This window comes from Lolium perenne, chromosome 7 (assembly GCF_019359855.2).
Source record: "Lolium perenne isolate Kyuss_39 chromosome 7, Kyuss_2.0, whole genome shotgun sequence".
NCBI classification, from domain to species: Eukaryota; Viridiplantae; Streptophyta; class Magnoliopsida; order Poales; family Poaceae; genus Lolium; species Lolium perenne.
In genome coordinates this window covers 288,873,369-288,897,912 of record NC_067250.2, presented here as the reverse complement: position 1 = coordinate 288,897,912, position 24,544 = coordinate 288,873,369, and the positions used below count along the sequence as shown (strand labels likewise).

Here is a 24,544-nt window from a genome sequence, read left to right as displayed (position 1 = left end):
TCAGAGTCTCGGATGGGATCCGGGACATCACGAGGAGGTCCGGAATGGTCCGGAGAATAAGATTCATATATGGGAAGTCATTTTCAGGGTTACCGGAAAAGTTCAGGATTTTTCGGTATTGTACCGGAGGTTCTAGAAGGTTCCGGAGGGTACCATAGTGGGGCCCACCTATCCCGGACGGCCAACATGGACCGGAGGGGTCGCATAGGCCCACATGGGCCATGCACACCAGCCCCCCAAGGCCCATGTGGCTGTACCAAGTGGATAAGATCAAATCCCTTGAAAATAGGGACTTAACTTGGGGGGAAGTCCCCCCCCCCTTGTTTTGGCCGACCCAAAGGCTTGGAGGAGGGGCCAAGGCAGCCCCCCACGCCTATATAAGAGGGAGGGGAGGGCTGGGGCGCAGAACATCATCCCCCCAAGCCCTAGCCGCCCCTCTCTCCCTCCTCCTTCTTCCTGCGCAGGCTTGGCGAAGCCCTGCAGGAATTTCTCCTCCACCTCCACCACCACGCCGTCGTGCTGCTGGGATTCCGAGGGGATCTACCACACCTCCGTTGCCCGCTGGAATGGGGAGAGGATGGGCTTCATCGACACCGTACGCACGACCGAGTACGGAAGTGCTGCCGGATTGCAGCACAGGACGATCGACTACATCAACAACGAGATCTAATCTCGTAGGCTTTGGAATCTTCGAGGGTTAGTCTCACATGATCTTATCATTGCTTCGATCTTGGTAGATTAGATCTTGGATGTTCCATAGATTAGATCTTGGATTTATTCGTCTTGCGGTAGGAAATTTTTTGTTTTCTATGCTACGAACCACATCAGTGGTATCAGAGCCATGTCTATGCATAGATCTGTTGCACGAGTAGAACACAATGGTTTTGTGGGCGTTGATGCTTTTGTTGCTTTAGTTTGTGTACTTTGCATCTTGCGGGATGGTAGGATAAAGCGGCCCGGGCTAACTTTACATGACCGCGTCTCATGAGACTTGCTCCACGCTTGACATGCAACTTGTATTGCATAAGTGGCTTTGCGGGTGTCTGTCTCTCCCACCGTAGTGAAGATTCCAATTTGCACTTTCTATTATCAACACTAGTATCACCGTTGTGGTTCATGTTCGTAGGTAGATTGGATCTTACTCGAAAACCCTAAACCACGTAAAATATGCAAACCAAATTAGAGGCGTCTAACTTGTTTTTGCAGGGTTTGGTGATGTGATATGGCCATGATGTGATGATGATTATATTTGATGTATGAGATGTTCATTGTTGTATTATGGCAACCGGCAGGAGCCTAATGGTTGTCTTTAAATTTGTTAAGACCTGCGTGTCTATTCATCATGTAATAGCTTTATTTCAAGTAGTTGTTATAGTAGCTATAAGTGATGGACAACCATGAAGCGGTGCCATGGACCTTGGTGCAATGCTGGTGATGATGGAGATCATGCTCATGTGCTTTGGAGATGGAGATCAAAAGCACAAGAAGAAATGTCATATCATATCACATATTATGAATTGCATGTGATGTTAATCCTTTATGCATCTTATCTTGCTTAGATCGCGACGGTAGCATTATAAGATGATCCCTCACATTAATATCAAGATAATAAAGTGTTCTCCCCTCGTATGCACCGTTGCTACAGTTCGTCGTCTCGAAACATCTCGTGATGATCGGATGTGATAGATTCTACGTTCACATACAACGGGTGTAAGACATGTTGCACACGCGGAAATACTTGGGTTTGCTTGGCGAGCCTAGCATGTACAGATATGGCCTCGGGACACAAGAAACCGAAAGGTTGAACACGAGTCATATGGATGATATGATCAACATGTTGATGTTCACCATTGAAGCTACATCATCTCACGTGATGATCGGTTTTGGTGTAGTGGATTTGGATCGTGTACCACTTAACAACCATGAGGGATGTTGTATTAAGTGGGAGTTCATTAGTAATTAGATTAAAACATGAACTAATTATCATGAACATAGTCTGAATAGTATTTTGAATTAAAGTTTGTAGAATTGGCATCTGTTTTCTACCATGCGCTAGTCTTGTAATTGAGATAGAAATACTGTTAAGTCTGACAAGTAACTTTACGGACTGGTACCGTATTGTTAAAGAATCAAGATATGATTAAGTCCTAATGAAAACTTTTAGTAAACCTCACATTGCTGATTCAAAGAGCAATGTTTTCAATTAGTACAAAATCATCTTGTCTCCATGAAACTTGAAGTTCAAATCCGTTTGAAAAGTAAGGAGCTGAAAATTTTGTTTTCAGAAATAAGCGAGGTATGAGATATATGTGATATCTAAGACCTTATTGCAAGATGATAGAATATAATCTAGTGAGACTACATAAACTCATAAGTTTTATGGGAATGTACGAAGGTTGAAGACGCCACGCGTCCCAATCCTCCAACTAAGTTGGGCACTAACGATATTCGCATATCCATGAAGTGATCGTCCTTAGTATGCACCGTTGCTAAGACTCGTCGTTTCGAAGCATCACGTGATGATCGGGTGTGATAGATTCTACGTGTGCATACAACGGGTGTAAGCCAGATTTGCACATGCGAATACTAAGGTTAAACTTTACGAGACTAGCATGTACAGACATGGTCTCGGAAAGTCGTCATGATTTGATGGATAAAATTATGAGTGAAATTGTTCATCATATTACAAAGTTACTAATAGTGAAGTCTGGAACACTTGTCATATGATGATCAACTTCAAAGTAAGAACCTCAAGGTTATTGATATTTGACCAATGGACCTAGAAGTTATTGAAGGTGAAGTGTTTTCTGAGAATGGGGAAAGCTAAAAGAGAAACCACAAAGATATTTTGGCAGAAAGAAAGAAAAAGACTAGAAAGTCTAGCTCAGGTGTATATAGATGATATACATGTTATGGATGTATTCCTTGTTTGGTCACATAATAAAATTCTTAGGTATTTGTACCATATTGGTTGGTATGAGATGTCATACAATACAACGCAATACAAGAATACGATGGCCTAAGTGACTGATAAGGAATATGGTAATAATGCACGTCTGGAACATAATAAAGTGTTATTATGTTTGTCGTTGGCATTCTACCTAGCCCTTAGAATTTATAATAAAGAACTTAATAAATTGTTATTTTGCTCTGGTCAAATGAAAACAATGAGTTGTTCAAATTATGACATTACTCCATGGACGATGGATAAGTTATTATAAATCTTAATGGTGAAGCACACATACATAACACTGACGCTAAAATGCCATAAGGCAAATGATTTGAATTCCACTTATTTCTGGAACCGCCATTTAGGTCATGTTAGAGAGGAACGCATGAAGGAACTCCATGCAAATGGATTTTTGTAGTCATTTGATTTTTGAATCGTTTGGCGCTTGCAAATCTTTTCTAAAGAGAATGTCTGAAATACCGTTCATAGGCCAAGAGTTGAACGGGCAACTAACTTAGTGGAAACATACATGGTGATGTATATGGTTCACTGGGCATAGTTGTGTGCGGAAGATTCTTCTACTTCATGAAAACTTCTAACAATGAATTGAGTATATATATGTGGATATATTCGGTAAGGAAGAAGTTTGAAACATTTGAATGGATTCAAATAAATTTCAGCATGAGGTGGAAATCATCGTAATAGAAAAATCAAATATCTATGATTGGATCATGGTGGAAATATTTGAATTACGAGTTTTAGCAAATATCTAAGAGAGTTATGAAATCGTTCTACAACCTCACGTTTCTTGGAGTATCATAGTGATGATGGAGTATCCGAGAAACGTATCCAAACCTTGTTGGATTAATGATGAGATAATATAAAATGACGCCATTATATTTTTGTGGATTATGCTTTAGAGACTACCGCTTTTACACTAAATAGAGCATCATCATAATCCGTTGAAATGACACCATACAAGTTATGGCATGGGTATAAAACCTAATAGTCCTTTCTTAAATTTTGGTATGCATAGCATAAGTAAATAAGTTTACAACCAAAATCGGATGAATGTCTTTGTTGTTACCCCAGAATTGGGAATTCTTTCCACTATGAAGTAAAAGACAAAAGTGTTTATTAATGTTACTTGCTTATTTCCAAGAAATTGTTTTCTAGCGAAGTATTTGAGTGGGAGGACAATAGAACTTGATAAGGTTTATGAACCTGAGCATAATGATCAGAGTAGCGCAGCATCGGAAATGGTTCTGGAAGCGGCCACGACGATCATGGCTCCCATGACTACAAAGTGTTTTAGCCATGGAGATCGAAGTACCTATTGAACCTTGTAGGTATGGTTTACTTTGTGATCAAATAAATGATTTGTGGACAAAGGATTGATTTTGAACAATGATAAACCAACTACATACAAAGAAGTTATGATGGGCCCTGACTCCATTAAAATGGCTATGTGCCATGAAATCCAAGATAGGTGAATACTTTTTGAAAGTAAAAAGATCTATAAAATTGATGGACTTGGATGCAATATCCTTGAAGAAGCTCGACTTGTCAAAAAGTTGTTTACGATAAAGTTCAAAGAGTTGACTACGATAAGATTAGATCTTCCGTAGCAATGCTTATAGTCTATGTGGATTATTCTAGTAATCGCTACATATTTCTTTTATGAGATATGATAGTAGGATGGCAGAAATACATTCCTTACCAGAAGTGTGTATGAAGGATGTATACTAGATACAAACCAAAGAGTTTTGCTAGTCCGTGGAATACTAGATAGGTATACGAACTTCAATTGGATGAAGTGAGTATCGCGGAGTTGGAATCTTCACCGGATGAAATAGTCAAAGAGTTTTGATTTCATCAGAAACGATGAAGATGCTTGCATTTGCAAGAAATTAAGTGGGAGCGCTGAGACATATTTATAATACTTTGTGTAGATGACATATCATTGATTATAAATAATGTAATCATGTACTTGATGTGATTAGAAGATTTCATTGAGAATTAACTTCAATGAAAGGATATGAACTGAAACATATTTAGTGTCAAGATCTATGAAGATAGATTGAAACACATAATAAGTTTAAGTTAAAGTACATAGAATGAATATTGAAGTAGTTCAATATAAAAGTATTAAGAAGTTTTTTTTTCATGTGAAGGTTTAAACAAGACTTGAGTGTATTTGACACTCAATGAGTAAAAACACATGAGTGATTTTAGATCACAAATAATATGTACACAATCAGATGTCCTGTGCTCTAAAGAGTTAGGAACATATACCAGAATGATTCATGTGATGATCATTGGACAACAGTAAGAATATCCCTGAGTGCTTTAGAAGAACCAAGGATATATATAGTTTTGTATGGGGTAATGACAAACAAATCGCTGTAAGGTGTTGTATCGATATTAGTTTGCTCTCATATAAAAATAAAAATTGCAATCTCAATTAGGCTAAGTGTTGTTTAAAAGGTAGCACAATAAGCTAGAATAAGTCTATGCTAGATTTAGATGAGTTCTAAATGTTGTGACGGATTCTACAAACAAAGGCAGAGTATGTCATTGTTTTGACAATGACTGAGGATGTTTAAGTCGAGGAGTTCTTTGAGAACTTGGTGTAGTTCCGATAGTGTCAGAACTTTGAAGCTATATTGTGTGTGACAATATTAGTGACATATTTCAGACCACGGAATTAAGGTTCCACCAGAGGACTAAGCATATATGCCGACTCATTTGGAAAATGAGTGATGCGTTGAGACGAAAATGAATTGCAAAATACATACGTTTCTGAGCATGTCAGATCCGTTGACTAAAACCTCTCCCGTGAGCAAAACATGATAAGCACCAGAAGGCCAAGGTGTTATATCTTTATAAATGTAAACTAGATTATTGACTCTAGTGCAAGTGGGAGACTGTTGGAGATATGCCCAAGAGGCAATAATAAATTAGTTATTGTTATATCTTGGTGTTCATGATAAATGTTTACATCCCATGCTATAATTGTATTAACCGAAACATTGATACATGTGTGTTATGTAAACAACAAGGAGTCCCTAGTAAGCCTCTTGTATAACTAGCTTGTTGATTAACATATGATCATGGTTTCGTGATCATGAACATTGGATGTTGTTAATAACAAGGTTATGTCATTGGATGAATGATATAATGGACATACACCCAAATAAGCGTAGCATGAGATCAAGTCATTAAGTTCAACTTGCTATAAGCTTTCGATACATAGTTACCTAGTCCTTCGACCATGAGATCATGTAAATCACTTACACCGGAAGGGTACTTTGATTACATCAAACGCCATTGCATAAATGGGTGGTTATAAAGATGGGATTAAGTATTCGGAAAGTGTGAGTTGAGGCATATGGATCAACAGTGGGATTTGTCCATCCCGATGACGGATAGATATACTCTGGGCCCTCTCGGTGGAATGTCGTCTGATTAGCTTGCAAGCATGTGATTGGATCACAAGAGATGACATACCACGGTAACGAGTAAAGAGTACTTGTCGGTAACGAGGTTGAACAAGGTATGGAGATACCGATGATCGAACCTCGGACAAGTAAAGTATCGCGTGACAAAAGGAATCGGTATCGTATGTAAATGGTTCAATCGATCACTAAGTTATCGTTGAATATGTGGGAGCCATTATGGATCTCCAGATCCCGCTATTGGTTATTGGTCGGAGATGAGTCTCGACCATGTCTGCATAGTTCACGAACCGTAGGGTGACGCGCTTAAGGTTCGATGTCGCATAAGTAGATTCGGAATATGAGATGGAGACCGAAGTTTGTTCGGAGTCTCGGATGGGATCCGGGACATCACGAGGAGGTCCGGAATGGTCCGGAGAATAAGATTCATATATGGGAAGTCATTTTCAGGGTTACCGGAAAAGTTCAGGATTTTTCGGTATTGTACCGGAGGTTCTAGAAGGTTCCGGAGGGTACCATAGTGGGGCCCACCTATCCCGGACGACCAACATGGACCGGAGGGGTCGCATAGGCCCACATGGGCCATGCACACCAGCCCCCCAAGGCCCATGTGGCTGTACCAAGTGGATAAGATCAAATCCCTTGAAAATAGGGACTTAACTTGGGGGGAAGTCCCCTCCCCTTGTTTTGGCCGACCCAAAGGCTTGGAGGAGGGGCCAAGGCAGCCCCCCACGCCTATATAAGAGGGAGGGGAGGGCTGGGGCGCAGAACATCATCCCCCCAAGCCCTAGCCGCCCCTCTCTCCCTCCTCCTTCTTCCTGCGCAGGCTTGGCGAAGCCCTGCAGGAATTTCTCCTCCACCTCCACCACCACGCCGTCGTGCTGCTGGGATTCCGAGGGGATCTACCACACCTCCGCTGCCCGCTGGAACGGGGAGAGGATGGGCTTCATCGACACCGTACGCACGACCGAGTACGGAAGTGCTGCCGGATTGCAGCACAGGACGATCGACTACATCAACAACGAGATCTAATCTTGTAGGCTTTGGAATCTTCGAGGGTTAGTCTCACATGATCTTATCATTGCTTCGATCTTGGTAGATTAGATCTTGGGTGTTCCATAGATTAGATCTTGGATTTATTCGTCTTGCGGTAGGAAATTTTTTGTTTTCTATGCTACGAACCACATCAAAATAAACACATGGGTTATCTCCCAAGAAGTTCTTTCTTTATAGCCATTAAGATGGGCTCAGCAGTTTTAATGATGTACTCGCAAGAAATAAGAGTTGAAGCAAAAGAGAGCATCAAAAAGCAAATTCAAAACACATTTAAGTCTAACATGCTTCCTATGCATAGGAATCTTGTAAATAAACAAGTTCATGAAGAGCAAAGTAACAAGCATAGGAAGATAAAACCAGTGTAGCTTCAAAAATTTCAGCATATAGAGAGGTGTTTTAGTAACATGAAAATTTCTACAACCATATTTTCCTCTCTCATAATAATTTTCAGAGGCATCATGAACAAACTTAACAATATAAGTATCACATAAAGCATTCTTATTCACATGCATAAAAGTATCATTACTCTCCACATAAGAATAATCAATTTTATTAGTTGTAGTGGGAGCAAATTCAACAAAGTAGCTATCATTATTATTCTCATCATCAAATATAGGAGGTATAGTATCATCATAATAAAATTTATCCTCCATAGTAGGCGGCACCAAAAGATCACTATCATTATAATCATCATAAATAGGAGGCAAAGTATCATCAAAGTAAATTTTCTCCTCAATGCTTGGGGGACTAAAAATATCATGCTCATCAAATCCAGCTTCCCCAAGCTTAGAATTTTCCATATCATTAGCAACAATGGTGTTCAAAGCGTTCATACTAATATGTTCCATAGGTTTTTTAATTTTCGCATCAAACCATCCATGTCTTAAATCAGGAAATAGAATAAGAAGCTCACTGTTGTCCATTATGCCAAACTAGTGTAAACAAGAAACAAAAAGATGCAATTGCAGGATCTAAAGGAAATAGCTTTGAGCACACACACAACGGCAACAGAAAAGTACTTTACCTGGGACCGGAGTATGAGAGCCTTTTACCTTTCCTCCCTAACGACGCCTTGAAAAGTGCTTGATGTCTACGGGTGCTTCTATTCTTGTAGACAGTGTTGGGCCTCCAAGAGCAGAGGTTTGTAGAACAGCAGCAAGTTTCCCTTAAGTGGATCACCCAAGGTTTATCGAACTCAGGGAGGAAGAGGTCAAAGATATCCCTCTCATGCAACCCTGCAACCACAAAGCAAGAAGTCTCTTGTGTCCCCAACACACCTAATAGGTGCACTAGTTCGGCAAAGAGATATTGAAATACAAGTGGTATGAATGAATATGAGCAGTAGTACGGCGCCAGAAAAGTGCTTGCCGGCGTGCAGTTGATGGTAGTAATATTGCAGGAAGTAAACATGCAGTAGAACAGTAAACAAGCAGTGATAACAGTATTTAGGAACAAGGCCTAGGGATCATACTTTCACTAGTGGACACTCTCAACATTGATCACATAACAGAATAAATAGATAGATGCTAGACTCTACACCCTCTTGTTGGATGATGAACACCACTAACTGTGTAGGATTACACGAACCCTCAATGCCAGAGTTAACAAGCTCCACAATATTCAATGTTCATATTTAAATAACCTTAGAGTGCATAACAGATCAACATAACCAAACCAAGTACTAACATAGCATGCACACTGTCACCTTCACACTACGAAAGGAGGAAAAGATCACATCAATACTATCATAGCAATAGTTAACTTCATAATCTACAAGAGATCACAATCATAGCCTACGCCAAGTACTACACGATGCACACACTGTTACCATTACACCGTGCAGGAGGAATAAACTACTTTAATAACATCACTAGAGTAGCACACAGATAAATTGTGATACAAAACACATTGCAATCATAAAGAGATATAAATAAGCACTTCACTATGCCATTCATAACAGTGAATAAGTATTCTGTGAAATATAGCCTAAGAGACTCACACGGTGCACACACTGTCACCTTTACACACGTGGGACAAGGAGTTTCCGGAGATCACATAAGTAAAACCCACTTGACTAGCATAATGACATCTAGATTACAAGCATCATCATATGAATCTCAATCATGTAAGGCAGCTCATGAGATTATTGTATTGAAGCACATAGGAGAGATATTAACCACATAGCTACCGGTACAGCCCCGAGCCTCGATGGAGAACTACTCCCTCCTCATGGGAGATAGCAGCGTTGATGAAGATGGCGGTGATGTCGATGGAGAAGCCTTCCGGGGGCACTTCCCCGTCCCGGCGGCGTGCCGGAACAGAGACTCCTGTCCCCCAGATCTTGGCTTCGCGATGGCGGCGGCTCTGGAAGGTTTCTCGTACCGTGGCTTTTCCGTATCGAGGTTTTAGGTCAGGGACCTTTATATAGGCGAAGAGGCGGAGTCGGAAGGTCGACGAGGCGACGACACAACAGGGGGGCGCGGGCCCCCCCTTGGCCGCACCGGCCTGTCGTCTGGTGGGCCTGTGGCCCCCCTCTGGCCTCTCTCGGGTGTTCTGGAAGCTTCGCGTGATCCTAAGATGCTGGGCGTTGATTTCGTCCGATTCCGAGAATATTTCCTTACTAGGATTTCTGAAACCAAAAACAGCATAAAACAGCAACTGGCCCTTCGGCATCTCGTCAATAGGTTAGTTCCGGAAAACGCATAATAATGACATATAATGTGTATAAAACATGTAGGTATCATCAATAAAGTAGCATGGAACATAAGAAATTATAGATACGTTTGAGACGTATCAGGCGCCCAAACTGGCTGGACTTCTTTCTTCCAGAAATCAAAAGACAGAATTATTCTCGAATCAGGCACATGAAAACGCCCAAAGTGTTGTACTCACACTAATTCAACCTTATTCGGAAAATTCACCTTGAACACATTTTCTTGCACTTGTTGTACTTCCCATTGATAGGTACTATCTTGTACAACCCACTGCAGGTGTGTAATAAGATGTACTGACGATAAACTACCACCAGACACCTCCACTCGACCCAAGCGAGTATTCTCGACCCTAGGCCGAACCGAGGTAGATAAAGGAAGCTCCCAAAAGGCTAGATCGGGATGACCGAAGCCATACATTGCTAGCCTTGGGCGAGGTGCCTTGTGCAAAGGGCAGTCCTTAGTGGCATGATCAGGTCTCTGACAACAATCACACAGAACAACCTCACAATCATTCAAAAAATGTCCATTCTTTCTGCACCTAAAGCAACTCGGCCCCTTCTTTTTATTCGCAGCAACAAATTCAGCTTCAGACATAACTTCAAAATCAGTGGCATGGTCCTTAGACCCTATCCCTGCAACAACTAGCAATACATCCTCTGCCCTATGTGTTTGTGGTATCGCATGCATCGGATTGGGCTGCACCGTTTGCACCCTCGCAATCCCTGGTTGCCGAACAACAGGAGGTGCCGGCTGGGTATTATTGTTTCTGTTCGCCATCTGCTGCTTAGCTCCCTGGAGCTCACAGGCCGGCCGACGAGTTGCCTTGCAAAAGCTTCCGCCTCCTCATTCACTAGTTTCTGTTGAAAATCAGACAGCCCAGGCACCGTAGCAGCATACCTGCCATTGGTATTCCTAGCAGCAGCATTGTTATTCAGAACGAAATGGCGAGAATTATAGTTATTGTACCCATAGTTTCGTCGCCCATCATGTTGATTGTTGAAACCGTTGTGATACCAGCGGTCACCACCATTGTTTCGGCGACCCGGACATGTACGAAAGACTCCATCTCCGAAAACATTGCTTTGGTTGAAGGCAGCATCACCTTCATCACCACCATTGCCGGCCGTGCCGCTAGGTCCTCCGTCAAAAAAAATTCCCGCACGGCCAGCACCGAAGCCCTCTTGCCACCCCGATCCTCCGCGGCCACCCGGTGGTCTTCCCCGATTGGGATTACCCCCGCCACGATTCGCCACTGCCGCTTGCGAGATCGGTTGAGACGACGGCGTAACGAGGCACCTGTGTGTTGCGACTGCGGTGTTGAACGCTAGCCGAAACCGAACCCCACGGGCAAATTGTGGAATCTGATCCCTAACAACACATGTGGTCGAACGATCCAGGCCCATACGACCATTAGGATTTCGCTCTGACTTTGCACCGCTAAAACCCGAGCCCATACGGCCCAAAGTCATGGAATTTGAATTTCGAGCACATGCCGTAATCCGTTGTCTGGGCAGTTGATCAGATCTCACCGGCGGCCATACTCGACACCGGAGAGACATCTCGGCTCTCCTACAACATCGCTGCACAAAAACCCATTCTGCAGCGTCGAAGCAATCGAGCGTAAAAGTCATCGGTGAGAGCACCGGCGTATTGAGCTTGATCATCGTAGACAGAACATCTGTCGACAGAACCTTAGAACGAAACGGAGAAGATGATGGTGGCGTACCTGGTCTAAGATGTAGTGCCGCCGCACGCTGCAGTTGTCTCTTTTGTTCCCTCCTGAGGCCGGCAGACGGTGTCGCCGACGATAGATCCCGGCTATTGTCTTCCACCGGCGTCCTACAGTACGATGCCGGGGAAGGAAGGCTTTCCGAAGCCGGTGACTCGTCGTCAGAGTCCTCATCCGGCGAGATCGCCTAGAATCCCCCCCCCCCCCCCCCCCGTCGACGTGAGGGCAGAGAAAAGATGTACTGTAAAGCTGCCTACAGCAAAGCTCATAACTTTTGAAGCGGACTAGTCTCTTCTGCTTTGTTGAACGGCCTAATGATCTGAATCATGAAAAAACAATTCATTACCCAAATTAATAAATAATTGGCTATTATTAAGGATAACTTTCAGTAACTAGGAATGGTTACTTATTTCAATTAAATACATCCCCGGGCTGGTTTGAGAAAGAAACCATGAACGGTATCTTTTGTTAGACCAAGAAACCGTTAAATACTTTTGAGTTTACAAGTATGCGCTTAGACTTCTTTGGATTGACAGTTAGTGATGCAACCATCTATATATTTTCCTGATTTGACATGTTTTAGTTTGAACTGTACTGTCATGTTACCTTCTTGCAGTTACCCTCTCAGTGACACTTGTGATTGGGGATATAACCCACAGGTACCATCACTAGAACTCGCCGGGGACGATTGGGCTGTATGTGTGACTCGCCTGGAGTGACTAGATCTGGACGAAGCATGCAAGTTGCTAACCAACTCGCCGTTGTTGAACTTCTTTACGTTTCGAATCTGTATTATTTGCTCTCCCGCTGTAATGGTTCGAGACCCCTTCGTATGGTGTAGTACCCCACCGATCGGTCTCACGATGTAATGTCACGATGGAGCCTCTTTCCATCATCTATAAGTAACACACAACTGGGGCCTAACAAGGTGTCCCGTTCCCTGGAAATTAACATGATATCAAATTCAAGAGGTCTCAAGTTTAAAACCCTGCTCGCACAGTATTACTACATCTTAAGCTCAAACTAAATTAACAACTACATCACCGTCTTTGTCCACCACGACCTCGCCGTCAGAGTTGCAGTCTATTTTTTGTTTGCACGCTCGTACTAAAATTTCTTATTAAAGCTATTTCGTCTACTCCGACACATCGACGGACAACTTCTACGCACCGGCCGTTCACGGAGATCTACTCTGCTACTCCATCCAACTCTGGAGCGCATGACTCATGGTGGTCGATGTCTTCGCACGTTCTGTGCTAGCAACACTGACGCGCTCCCGAGTCCGGCAAGTTCGGAAGCGTGTCGCCTACTGCTTCTACCACAACTACAACTACAAATACGTCTTCCTCCTTTCGAGCGTCTTTCCGGGCACCAAAACAATATCTACCTCAAGTACGTTTTCCAAGGCGAATACATCAAACACGGCTCCATCGACCACGACTACATCGACATCGGCATCAAGGGCTACACCACGTCTTCTCCTTCTTCTCTAGTCGGAGGAGTTCAAGATTGTCTAGGTTTCTCAATCTCCAATTCTTTACTACTCCCTCCGGTTCATATTAATTAACTCTAATATGGATGTATCTAGAACTAAAATGTGTCTAGATACATCCATATTGAAGTGAATCGGAGTACTATCTAAACAGCCCAAGAGGCTCCCAACGTAACATCAATTATGACCGAATAATACAATGACTATTCCGCAATTCTATACACATCACATATGATAATTTGGAATAATTTTCGCAATTTATTCAGCCATGTTCACCTATTTTGTGAAATCTGGGTCCACCAATTGCTGGCGTGGTTTTGCGGAGACCATGGATTAGCTTAGTTTTAATCAGCAGATAGTACCATCGTGACAATGTTAAGGATGTATTTATGTGAGATGGGGAATTATTTGTGTAGACACCACAATGTTTTTAGCGTGTAGATAAATAGAAATCTAGATAAATCTATGACATCTAATTAAGGAGAGAGGAAGTAGGGAAATTAAAAAAATTAATATAATGTAATGTTTGGTAATAGCATAAATCAGGCAACCCTCCGAAAAGAAAAAGTCCAGTCAAATTGAAATCGTCCAAAATTTATAAAACGGGCGTGGATCTATTTTTCCTGGAAATGGGTAAGGAGATCGATGGGGAAAAAATATGGCAGGGTCTAGCGGGCGGCCGCGTGCTCATTTACAGCAGCATACCCTCTATATTAGGAAAGTGTTTGTCCCCACTGATAAAAACGGAAAGACTCCACGATTAATTCGCTGCTTTGCACACGCTGGTATGCTTTTTCTTTCCTGAAAACGTGCATGCAAGGCGTAGGCCAGCTAGATATTGTAAATCTACATTAAAAAGCTATAATTTTTAAACCGTGTATCGAAATTATGATTCGTTTTCACATTTGGAATCCACGTGACAAAATCTTCAAAACTAGATCTCGCTTGCATATATTTCGACAAAAAAAATTAAGAAGCAACTTTAGTGTGCTGCAAAGCAACTTAGGTGAGCGACTAAGTAATTTTTGTACGCGACGAAAAAGATTTAAAACAATGGTAGATAACTTCGCAACAATAGTAGACATTGTTACAACAACTAAATGCAACTTCGCATGTTCACAAATAACGGTAGATTGCAGTGGCATGCAACTATACAAAAACGTTACACAACTTAGAAAACAAGCACAAAAGCAACGAGCAAGTTCATGATAGTAGTAAGAAACTTTCGTGCAGTTTTAGGTACCTTCACTCTGCAGTGGTAGGCAACTTGACAAATAAAAAGGTAGCCAACTTTCGTGCACCATAGTAGTGTAGTCGAACATCAAAATTGCCATTTGGGCATTGTCAACACTAGAGTTGCACACTAAGTCACCAAAGTTACTCTGTTAGACACCAAGAATGTGCCGCAACCACCAAAGTTACTCTGTTCGGCAGCAAAGTTGCTCTGGTGGACAGCAAAGTTGTTCCATCAGATTCCAAAGTTGCTTTGTTCGGCAGCAAAGTTGCTCCGTCGGGTTCCGAAGTTGCTCTGCTGGGCAGCAAAGTTGCTCTGTCGGGTTCCAAAGTTGCTCCGTCGGATCCCAAAATTGCTCTGCTGGGCAACAAAGTTGCTCGGTCGGATTCCAAAGTTGCTCCATCAGGTTCTGAAGTTGCTCTGCTGGGCAGCAAAGTTGCAAAGCAGGCTTGAGATTACCTCCCTAGAAGTTGCTGACCTGAAATGAACGCCACAGCGTGGCATGGCGCGATGGTTTGGATGGCAAGGTCACCCCTGATGTGGGAGATAGGGCCGAATCGGATGGCCTCCGGCTGAACCCGCTGGGCCTTGAACTGCTCGCACTTGTTTCCTATGATTTTGGAGGCACACACCTGGCGACCGCCGATGGAGCTCATGGAGGAAGGCTGGCGATGGTCGACAGGGGTGGATGGAGGACTACGACTACCGTCTACTGCAGTGTTACCCATGTCCAAGGCAGCCCCAGCTCTGAATCAATCTGGCCTGAAGGACCACGGTGGCGGGAGCAGCGTCGTGAAGGCCTTCACGGCCGCCGCCTCTCACCCGCTCACGCCTAAGCTATTCCCCCTCTCCTCCTCCGCCTTGCACTAACGATAAGCATTATAGGCAACTTAGCAACAACGAAAAGGAACTATTGCAACAAAGTTGCTAGGATGACTCGGCCGGCATGAGCGGGGGAACGACTGACTCGACCGACGTGAGGGGTGTTTCGAAAAGCAAAGCTCGCTATGCCAGAGCCACCAATGTGGGGCGATGATACTTACAACTATGCTCGTTAGTGGCGAGGCCTCGGGTGGCTTGATCGGCAACATTGTTACCGCAACCGACTAGGGCCAAACCTTGTGAACTACATCATGGGTGCGGCCAACGATCTAGAGTTGGCCGTATCATTTTTTCTAGTGCATTAGGTGTTGTTGCTGCAGCTGTTGTGAAGCCTACCATCGTTGTGAATTAAGTGTTTTCGTTGCACACCAAAGTTGCTTTGCCGCACATTAAAGTTGTTTTGTTGCACAATAAAGTTGCTCCGTCGCGAATAGAAGTTGCTTGTTAAAAAAATCCATCGAAACATATGAAAATGTGGTCTAGTTTCGAAGCTCTCGTTGTGGGGATTCTAGAAGTGAAAACAGATTATAATTTTGTCGCACGGTTTAAAAGTTATAGTTTTTTTTTAAAAAAAAGCACGTGTTATCAGCTAGCAGCCTACCATTTCTTGAGAACCCACGGTTTGTGTAGTACGTCCGCCCGGATTTCGGTTTGGCACGCGCCCGCCTCCAAGAATTCAGGAAAAAACATTGTGTCGGGCCGAATCCAGGCTGCTCTGTACTGCCCCATGTGCTGCCGTTCCCCCGATCAAGTCAACCAGCCCCGCAGCGAGTACCGGTCTTTGTTTGTGCGCGCAAAAAGACGACGCGTCTTTTATTTCTCCACAGCCTGCTGCATGCCCAAATTGCTTGCCCATTACGCATTACTTATCCAAAGCACGTCTCGGTGGCCGATCGATCGAGTCCGACTCTCAACCCGGCTAGCTGGCTGTGTCAGCAACTTGAACTGGGAATCGATTTGGAGTCCGACTGTGTTTGCACTTCACTCTCACACGGCGATATAAGCACAACACCCATGCATGCATGAATCCCTCCCTCCCTGTGATAGCAATTAGCAAACGCACCAAACCCTAGCCATCTCCCTCTCTAGCTACCACACGAGCGCAGGAGAAGATCGACAAGGGGATCCATCGGGCACGCGTATGGCGGAGAGGCCCGTCGCGCCGGTGCGCTCCATGGACGACGGCTTCTGGCTGGAAAGGGACAACCACGACGACTCCGCCGCCGCCGCCGCCTCCGACGACGCCGTCGTCTCTGCTTTCCTCGTCTGCGACGGTGACCTTCAGGCAATACGGGACCTGCTGATGGGGTACCAGGACCAGCACGGACAAGATCAGCATGCGCTTCTTCTTCACGACGACCATCACGACGACTCCGCCGCCGCCGCCGAAGCGGTCGTCTCTACTTACCTCGTCAGCGACGATGACGTTCAGGCAATAAATGACCTGCTGATGGGGTACCAGGACCAGCACGGAGAGGATCAACAGGCGCTTCTTCTTCACGACAACCATGGAGACGACGCGCAGATGGTCACCCACCGGGAGGATGATGATGATGATGATGATGATTCGGACGACGAAAAGGAAAGCGACGGCGAGTTTGAAGCGCTCTCGTTACAGATGCTACACCCCACGAGGCACATCCCGCGGTTTCTTGGAGGTTCGGCCCCGCACTTCGTCGCCGCAGGGACGACGGGCGGCTTCATGCGGGTCGCCGCCGCGGACGCTCCGCACCAAGAACAAGAAGGAGGAGGCGAGAGGCACATCCTGGTGCACTACCGCTACACCCGCTTCTCGGCCGCATCGTCGTCGGACGGCAGCATGGAAGCGCGCGGCAGCACGAGAGAGCATCAGCTCCGGTTCATCACCGCCGCCGGCCACGGGGCCAGGTCGCTGGACTGGGCCGGCGCGTCGCTGGCGCACCTCATATACCCTGACGGCTGCAGCAAGCGGCTCCGCGAGCTATGGACGAGCCTCGCGTCTCAGGTGAGCCTCCCGCCGGGCGCCGTGCGCATCGAGGTGTTCGTCGATGTCGGCATCCTCCGGCGGGACAACAGCACGGACAGCATGGACCACATGCGCGCAGCCCTGGAGGACATGATGGAGAAGCCGTGGCCCACCCGCTTCACCGGCATGGAGCTCAACCTGCCGGAACCGGTGCGGTGCGGCCACGACGACAACGACACGGATGGCGAACAGAGGCCGGCGAAGCGAAGGAGGGTGGTGGCCACCGAGGACGAGGACAGCTGCAGCGTCTGCTACGAGCTTCTCAAGGGCGACGACCTCGCGGCGTGGCCGGGATGCGGCAAGCCCCACGTCCTCCATGGCGCGTGCATGCAGGCCGTCCTCGAGAGCAACCCGCTGTGCCCTATGTGCAGGCGCGATCTCTACATCAAGCCCAAATTCTAAGTCCGACCAGTTGTGCAAATGTAACTTGTGTATGAAACTAGCTATTCTTCAGATATTATTTGTTTTCTGAAGCATAGCTTTCTTCACAGACTGATGAATTCAGCTGTATTATTTGATTTGAACAATGTTCTGTAACAGCGCCCTCGGGCTTAATGGAATGGAAATCTGTTTGTTCAATTATGCGTGGTGAGTTTGAAGAGGAGGAATCAATCAATAGGTTGTACTTACTATGCAACTAGCTATTCTTCAGAAATTATTTGCTGCTGAAGTATATAGCGTTCGTTTAGAAGGATAGATTGTATGAACAGATGAATCAATCAATAGATTGTACTATGCAACTAGTCATTCTTTAGAAATTATTTGCTGCTGGAGTATATAGCGTTTGTTCAGATTAATGGTTGATCAGGTGTATTTGATTTCAACAATGCTATGTAACAGCGCCCTCGGGCTTAATGGAATGGAAATGTTTATTTTTCAACTACTTTTGGGGTGAAACGATATACATCAATTGAACTTTTCATTGACATGTAGTTCTAGGTGGAGAAAAAATTCTACACAGATCCCCCGGAAGTGGTAACAAATAATTATGTATAAAATTTACAATCAGGGCCTTAAAGGATACATTGTAGTAATACCAAAGGAATTAATTAAGCTATGCACAATCGCCTGTAGTCTATAATATAAGCTCTACACATATTATGGGTGAGAGGATTTTCCCACAGGTCATAGTGTGGGAAGGTGGCCTTAGGGAGTCCAGTTCGTGTCTGGTGAGTGATCATCACATCCTCCACAAAGGTTGCCCATGGCATGTATGGGGGTCGCCGAAGAACTTCGACATGATCCCCTTGTCTGGCTTGATAGACTTCAGCCTATGGCGCCCCATGTACTGGCGGAAGCCGACGATCAGCTTAGCGAAATTGCCGCCATGGGTCATGACAAACACGTCCGACTTCAGGCAAACCAGAAAGTCAAGTGCAGCAAAGCTGGTTACATGCTTCTTGAAATGCTCTATTTCCTACTTGCTTGCAAGATCTTCTTTGGTCACCTGCAATCAACAATGAAAATAGATCAGTTGTCTCTTGAAAGAGTACACCTGCCTCTGGGCACAACTACAAGTAAATTATCTTAACCATACTTACTGTTTTCCATTCTGAATTGGTAGTTTGCATTATGTCCATATGAAGGCAACAAACAGGATTTGCGGTAAAGCACGTACCAAATTGGGGAACATATTACTCAGTGGCGCCATTCTATTGTTTCCACCATAAACTTGCCCTGATGCAACATATATATGAGTCTCCTTTGTATACCCCATAGCACGCAGACCTAGAGGGGGGGGGGGGGTGAATAGGTTTCTACAGATTTTAATTCTTTCTTTGCAATATTAGGCTTTGCGGAATATAAAGGTGAGCCTAATGCAAACTAGGTGAAGCAACCTATATGAGGATACAACTAACTCGAGCACGAAGGCTCTCACAGGCAGTTAAATCACAAGTAAGGAGTTCGGTTAGAGATAACCGATAGCACGCGGAGACGAGGATGTATTCCCGTGTTCCCTTGCTTTGCAACAAGGTACGTCACGTTTGGAGGAGTGGAGGTCCCACGAAGGATTCCCCGCGCCACGAAGGCTCACCCTATTCTCCGGAGCCTATCCCACGAAGGAATAGCTCACTCACTTGTGGTAGACTTTGAGGTAGCCTCCAAACCTTCACAATCTTGCCCGGAGCAAATCCACAGCCCGGATGCTTTCGGACTCCTCTTGCCCACCTAGGGTTTTCAAGGAACCCTATGAAGCAAGCTTCTCGATGAATACAAGGGGGAATGAGATTTGGCTTGGTAGAATGGTAGATCGGGTCCTCCTCTAACGATTCCCCGGAGGGATTTGAGTTTGGGTGAAGGAGGAGGGAGATCTGAGGCTTTTGGTGTTTCTAGCAATGGAGTAAGAGAGAGAGAGCTCAAGAACAGCTTGTAGTGTAGTGCCTAACAGTTCAGAGGTAGGAGAAGGCCTATTTATAGTGTTCTTCGAAATATGGCCGTTGGTCACTTGCCACCTCAGCTTTTCTCTCGACAAACCCGGTTGACCGGACCACAGACCGGACTGCCCGGTGGTGAGGCCGGTCGGACCGGGCCAGCGACCGGATGCCCTTTGCGTCGTCCTGGAGCTCCTCCGGTTGGCGCCCGCTTGGCGACCGGTCGACCGGGCCGTGCGCCGGACTCTCCGGTTGGTAGGCCGGTTGACCGGGCGGCAACCGGATCTGTTGGTTCTTCGTATGGAGCCCGGTTGGCGACCGGTCGACCGGGCCGTGCGTCGGACTCGCCCCGGTTGGCGACCGGTTGGCCGGGCAGCACGCCGGACTGGTCGGTCTGTAGTCCGGTTGGACCGGGCTGCAGACCGGATTTCTGCTGTAGACCCCTTTTCGATTGTTGTTGAAGTGGGGGGTCTCCTTTAGCCTTCTTGTTCCTTTGATACACCATTTATGCCTCATTGCCTAATACCTGAGATTATCCTTATAAACATATTAGGCCAAGTACTCTAGCACGGTGTCATTGTTACCAAAATAATGGATAAGGGTAAAATACCCTTACAATCTCCCCCTTTTTGGTATACGATGACAAACCGAGCTAGAGTCACAAATAGATATTATGATAAGTTCTAAACCTTGATTCTATATAAGATATTACGACAGCTCCCCCATAATGTGTGCACTTGGAGAATTTGCGTTTGAATGCAAAGTGCACCATTTGTGGAACATGAGAAGCTCCCCCAATATCTTTAGTAAACAAGCATGGTATGGAGATGTGCATATCAAGATATATAAGCATAGCACACATAATCATCCTATCATAGAGTAGCATACATAATAGTCGTCCATACACATCCATACATGAATTATTCCAAGTAGCAAATGGTTCTTGAGAAATCAAAGCAAATACGCACAAGCCATATAAAATCCAAATAAAGCAACTCCCATGGCTTGTGACAATCAAAGAACCCCGTGGTCCTAGACTCTACTCTCTTCTCCCCCTTTGGCATCGGAACACCAAAAAGGCGAAGAAAAAAGTAGAGATGCTATCGCACCCATCAATAGAACTCATGCCCGGCAGAGTAGGAGCTCTCGCCATCATCGCGCGTAGCCGCATCACCTTCATCTTCATCACCATCATCATCATCAGTAGGAGTAGGAGCACGAGCAGTCCTAGGAGGAAGGCCACCATGAGCATACATGGAGAAGTCGAAATTCTGGATCATCTCATCGGTAAGGAGAGGCATTTCCCACTGAGGTGCAACCACAGGCTCCATCTCTGGTCCAAAAGGAGGAACAGGGTGGTTCCGTGAAGCCATGAACTCATTCTGTCGCCTCCGTGTCTCCTGGTTCACAGTAAGGCTCTGATGTGCAACATCATTGGTGTTCTTGCACATTTGCCACATGCTGGAGAAAAAGCGAGCGGCACCATGCTTGGGGCGCCGAGAGTAGCTGGAGCTAGCATCATGATCATGGTGTTCCTTGGAACGGCGCTCAGTGGAGGGCATCATGGAGGGAACGTCCGGACGAGTGGCCTCCTGAGTGGGGATCCTGAATGGGTCCATGATAACTCTTTCACCAAGAGTGTTGAGAGGAGCGGGAACAATGTAGTTGATGAGCCGCTGAACATACTGAGCATAGTTGGGAGTCATGCGGTCCATAACTGCATGCTTCAGTTCACAGTGAATAAGATCACAGCCATCGATCTTCCTTACCCTATCAGGATGACAATAGTACATCAGATTTAGGTGATAGTTCCTGACTTCACTGGTGTCGCCAGACTTGCTGATGAGGCTCTGACGGAACATCTTGGCAAGGACAAGATATGAGTAGTACATCCCAGAGATAGTGGGAGGTACAGGTGTAGGGTTCGCAGGATAGCAGAAGGAGATGTCACCCTTAGTAAGCTTAGACCGTGAATGAATCTTGTACCCTGGAGCACTGTCACCATCACAACCCATGGCTGCACGGAACTGAGAGTAGGTGCATGAGTACTTCTCCTTGCCAGTCATCCAGGTGATGGTGTGGTCTGCATCATCATGGAAGAAAATGGTGCAGTGGAACTGACGGACTAGGAGAGGACAAAAGGTAGGATCCTCTTGTTCATCATCGGGCTTTAGGCACACAAGGTCATATAGTCCCATACCCTTCAAGGTTTCAACCACAAAGCGATACTTTGTGGCTTCATGCAAGGCAAGCTCGTCAGGATTGATGGCCTTGGGCATCACAAGATCACCATTCTTCATAAACTCATGAGAATCATAGAAACCATCCCATAGGGCTGCTTGTGTCTTGGTCCAGAAGAACTTGTCCCCACGAGTGTAAGTCCGTTGCTCAAAGCGATACGGATTCACCGTCCTCATTTCCTGCCACTCAACACGGTTTGCATTCCCAACATTGAAAGTTGGCACTATTTCATCATCCTCTTGGGCAGCATGCTTATCCTTTTTCTTGCCACCAACTGACTTGGTCCTACCCCCAGCTGAGCTGCCAATGTCAGTACCTTGATGAGCTTGAGGAGGTTCGCGACCACTAGAACGACGGGGAGGAATGTCACCAGTCCGTCCTCTCTTGGCAACAGTGCCACGTCCCTCACCACTCCAACTACCTGTGAATGCGAAAATAGAGCGAGAATAGCAGTGGGGTAAGTTACATGTCATCAATAAGAGGGAAGCCAAAAAGCATAGCATATATCCAAGTGTATTGATGAAATTGTGCGAAAACTGGGCGATCCGGCGCACAGGCCGGTCCAACCGGGCAGCAGACCGGACGAGCCGGTTGGCGACCGGTTGACCGGGCCGCACGCCGGGCCGGCCGGTTGAGCGGCCGGTTGACCGGGCTGGTGACCGGATCTGTCGATTTGTGAAGTTGTGCCCAGATTTTCTACCACAAAATCATGCAAAAACTCATAAACTTGAATATAGACTATAGCAATAGAGTGGAGTAAGTGCATTGTGTTGTGAGACTCTCTAAAGGCATGAGGACTTACAAACCCTAACCCTAACCCTAAAATTTCCTCAAATCATGTCAAGAAATTGCAATGGGTGATGAGGACTAGAGAATAGGGAGAGAGGGAGAGCACATTACCCGAAGACATGGTCCTCCTTGATCAAGAGAGCAAGAAGAACACTAGAGAGGGCTTGAAACCCAACAACTCCAAAAATTTCCAAAATAGCTTGAAAGGGACCAAATCCTTCGGTGGAGATGTTCCAAGGGGCCTGGTCTATGGTTTGGTGAAGTTTGGGAGGATTCTTGTGGTGGGAAGGGCCTAGACCATGGTGGAGGTGGTGGAGGCGGCGGCCATGGAGGTGTGGGAGTTGGGGGGTAATGAGGAAGAAGACCCCAAGGGGTATCCTCTGTAAGATAACGTTGCATAGAAAACAAAAAAATTCCTACCGCGAACACGCAATCCAAGCCAAGATGCAATCTAGAAGACGGTAGCAACGAGGGGTTTATCGAGTCTCACCCTTGAAGAGATTCCAAAGCCTACAAGAGTAGGCTCTTGTTGCTGCGGTAGACGTTCACTTGCCGCTTGCAAAAGCGCGTAGAAGATCTTGATCACGATCGCTTCCGGCGCCACGAACGGGCAGCACCTCCGTACTCGGTCACACGTTCGGTTGTTGATGAAGACGACGTCCACCTCCCCGTTCCAGCGGGCAGCGGAAGTAGTAGCTCCTCTTGAATCCGACAGCACGATGGCGTGGTGTCGGTGGTGGTGGAGAAATCCGGCGGAGCTTCGCTTAAGCGTGTGGGATGTGGTGGAGGAGAGAGACCGCTAGGGTTTGGGGAGAGAGGGGGGTTGGGCGCCGGCCCTCTAAGGGGTGCGGCCAAGGCTGAGGCTTGAAGTGGTCAGCCCCCTCTCCTATGCCCCTCATTATATAGGTGGAAGCCCCAAGAGTTCTAGTCCAAGTCTTCGAATAAGACCCCAACACTAAAACCTCCCATATGTGGGAAACCTACTCAAGGAGGGAGTCCTACCCAAGGTGGGACTCCCACCTTTCCTTGAGGTGGGTTGGCCGGCCACCCTAGGGGAGTCCACTTTGGACTCCTCCCCTTTAGGGTTGGCTGGTCATGCATGGTGGAGTCCCTCCGGGACTCTACTTTCCATGGTGATTTCTTCCGGACTATTCTAGAACCTTCTAGAACCTGCCATAAATGCACCGGATCATTTCCAAACTTGGAATATGACTTCCTATATATGAATCTTATTCTCCGGACCATTCCGGAACTCCTCGTGATGTCTGGGATCTCATCCGGGACTCCGAACAAATATTCGAACTCCATTCCATATTCAAGTTCTACCATTTCAACATCAAACCTTAAGTGTGTCACCCTACGGTTCGCGAACTATGCGGACATGGTTGAGTACTCACTCCGACCAATAACCAATAGCGGGATCTGGAGATCCATAATGGCTCCCACATATTCAACGATGACTTCAGTGATCGAATGAACCATTCACATACGATACCAATTCCCTTTGTCACGCGATATTTTACTTGTCCGAGGTTTGATCATCGGTATCACTCTATACCTTGTTCAACCTCGTCTCCTGACAAGTACTCTTTACTCGTACCGTGGTATGTGGTCTCTTATGA

At 45.7% G+C, this 24,544-nt stretch overlaps 1 protein-coding gene and 1 pseudogene across 1 annotated transcript; one reads left to right on the top strand and one right to left on the bottom strand.

The window, feature by feature from the left end:
* Positions 1 to 16,656: 16,656 nt before the first annotated feature.
* Positions 16,657 to 17,922, top strand: LOC139833968 (uncharacterized). Its single transcript, XM_071824347.1, has one exon. The coding sequence runs from the start codon at positions 16,657 to 16,659 to the stop codon at positions 17,920 to 17,922; it is 1,266 nt and encodes a 421-aa protein (XP_071680448.1).
* A 571-nt stretch (positions 17,923 to 18,493) lies between these two features.
* Positions 18,494 to 24,544, bottom strand: part of LOC127326685 (protein PECTIC ARABINOGALACTAN SYNTHESIS-RELATED-like) — a 70,601-nt pseudogene continuing 64,550 nt past the window's right edge.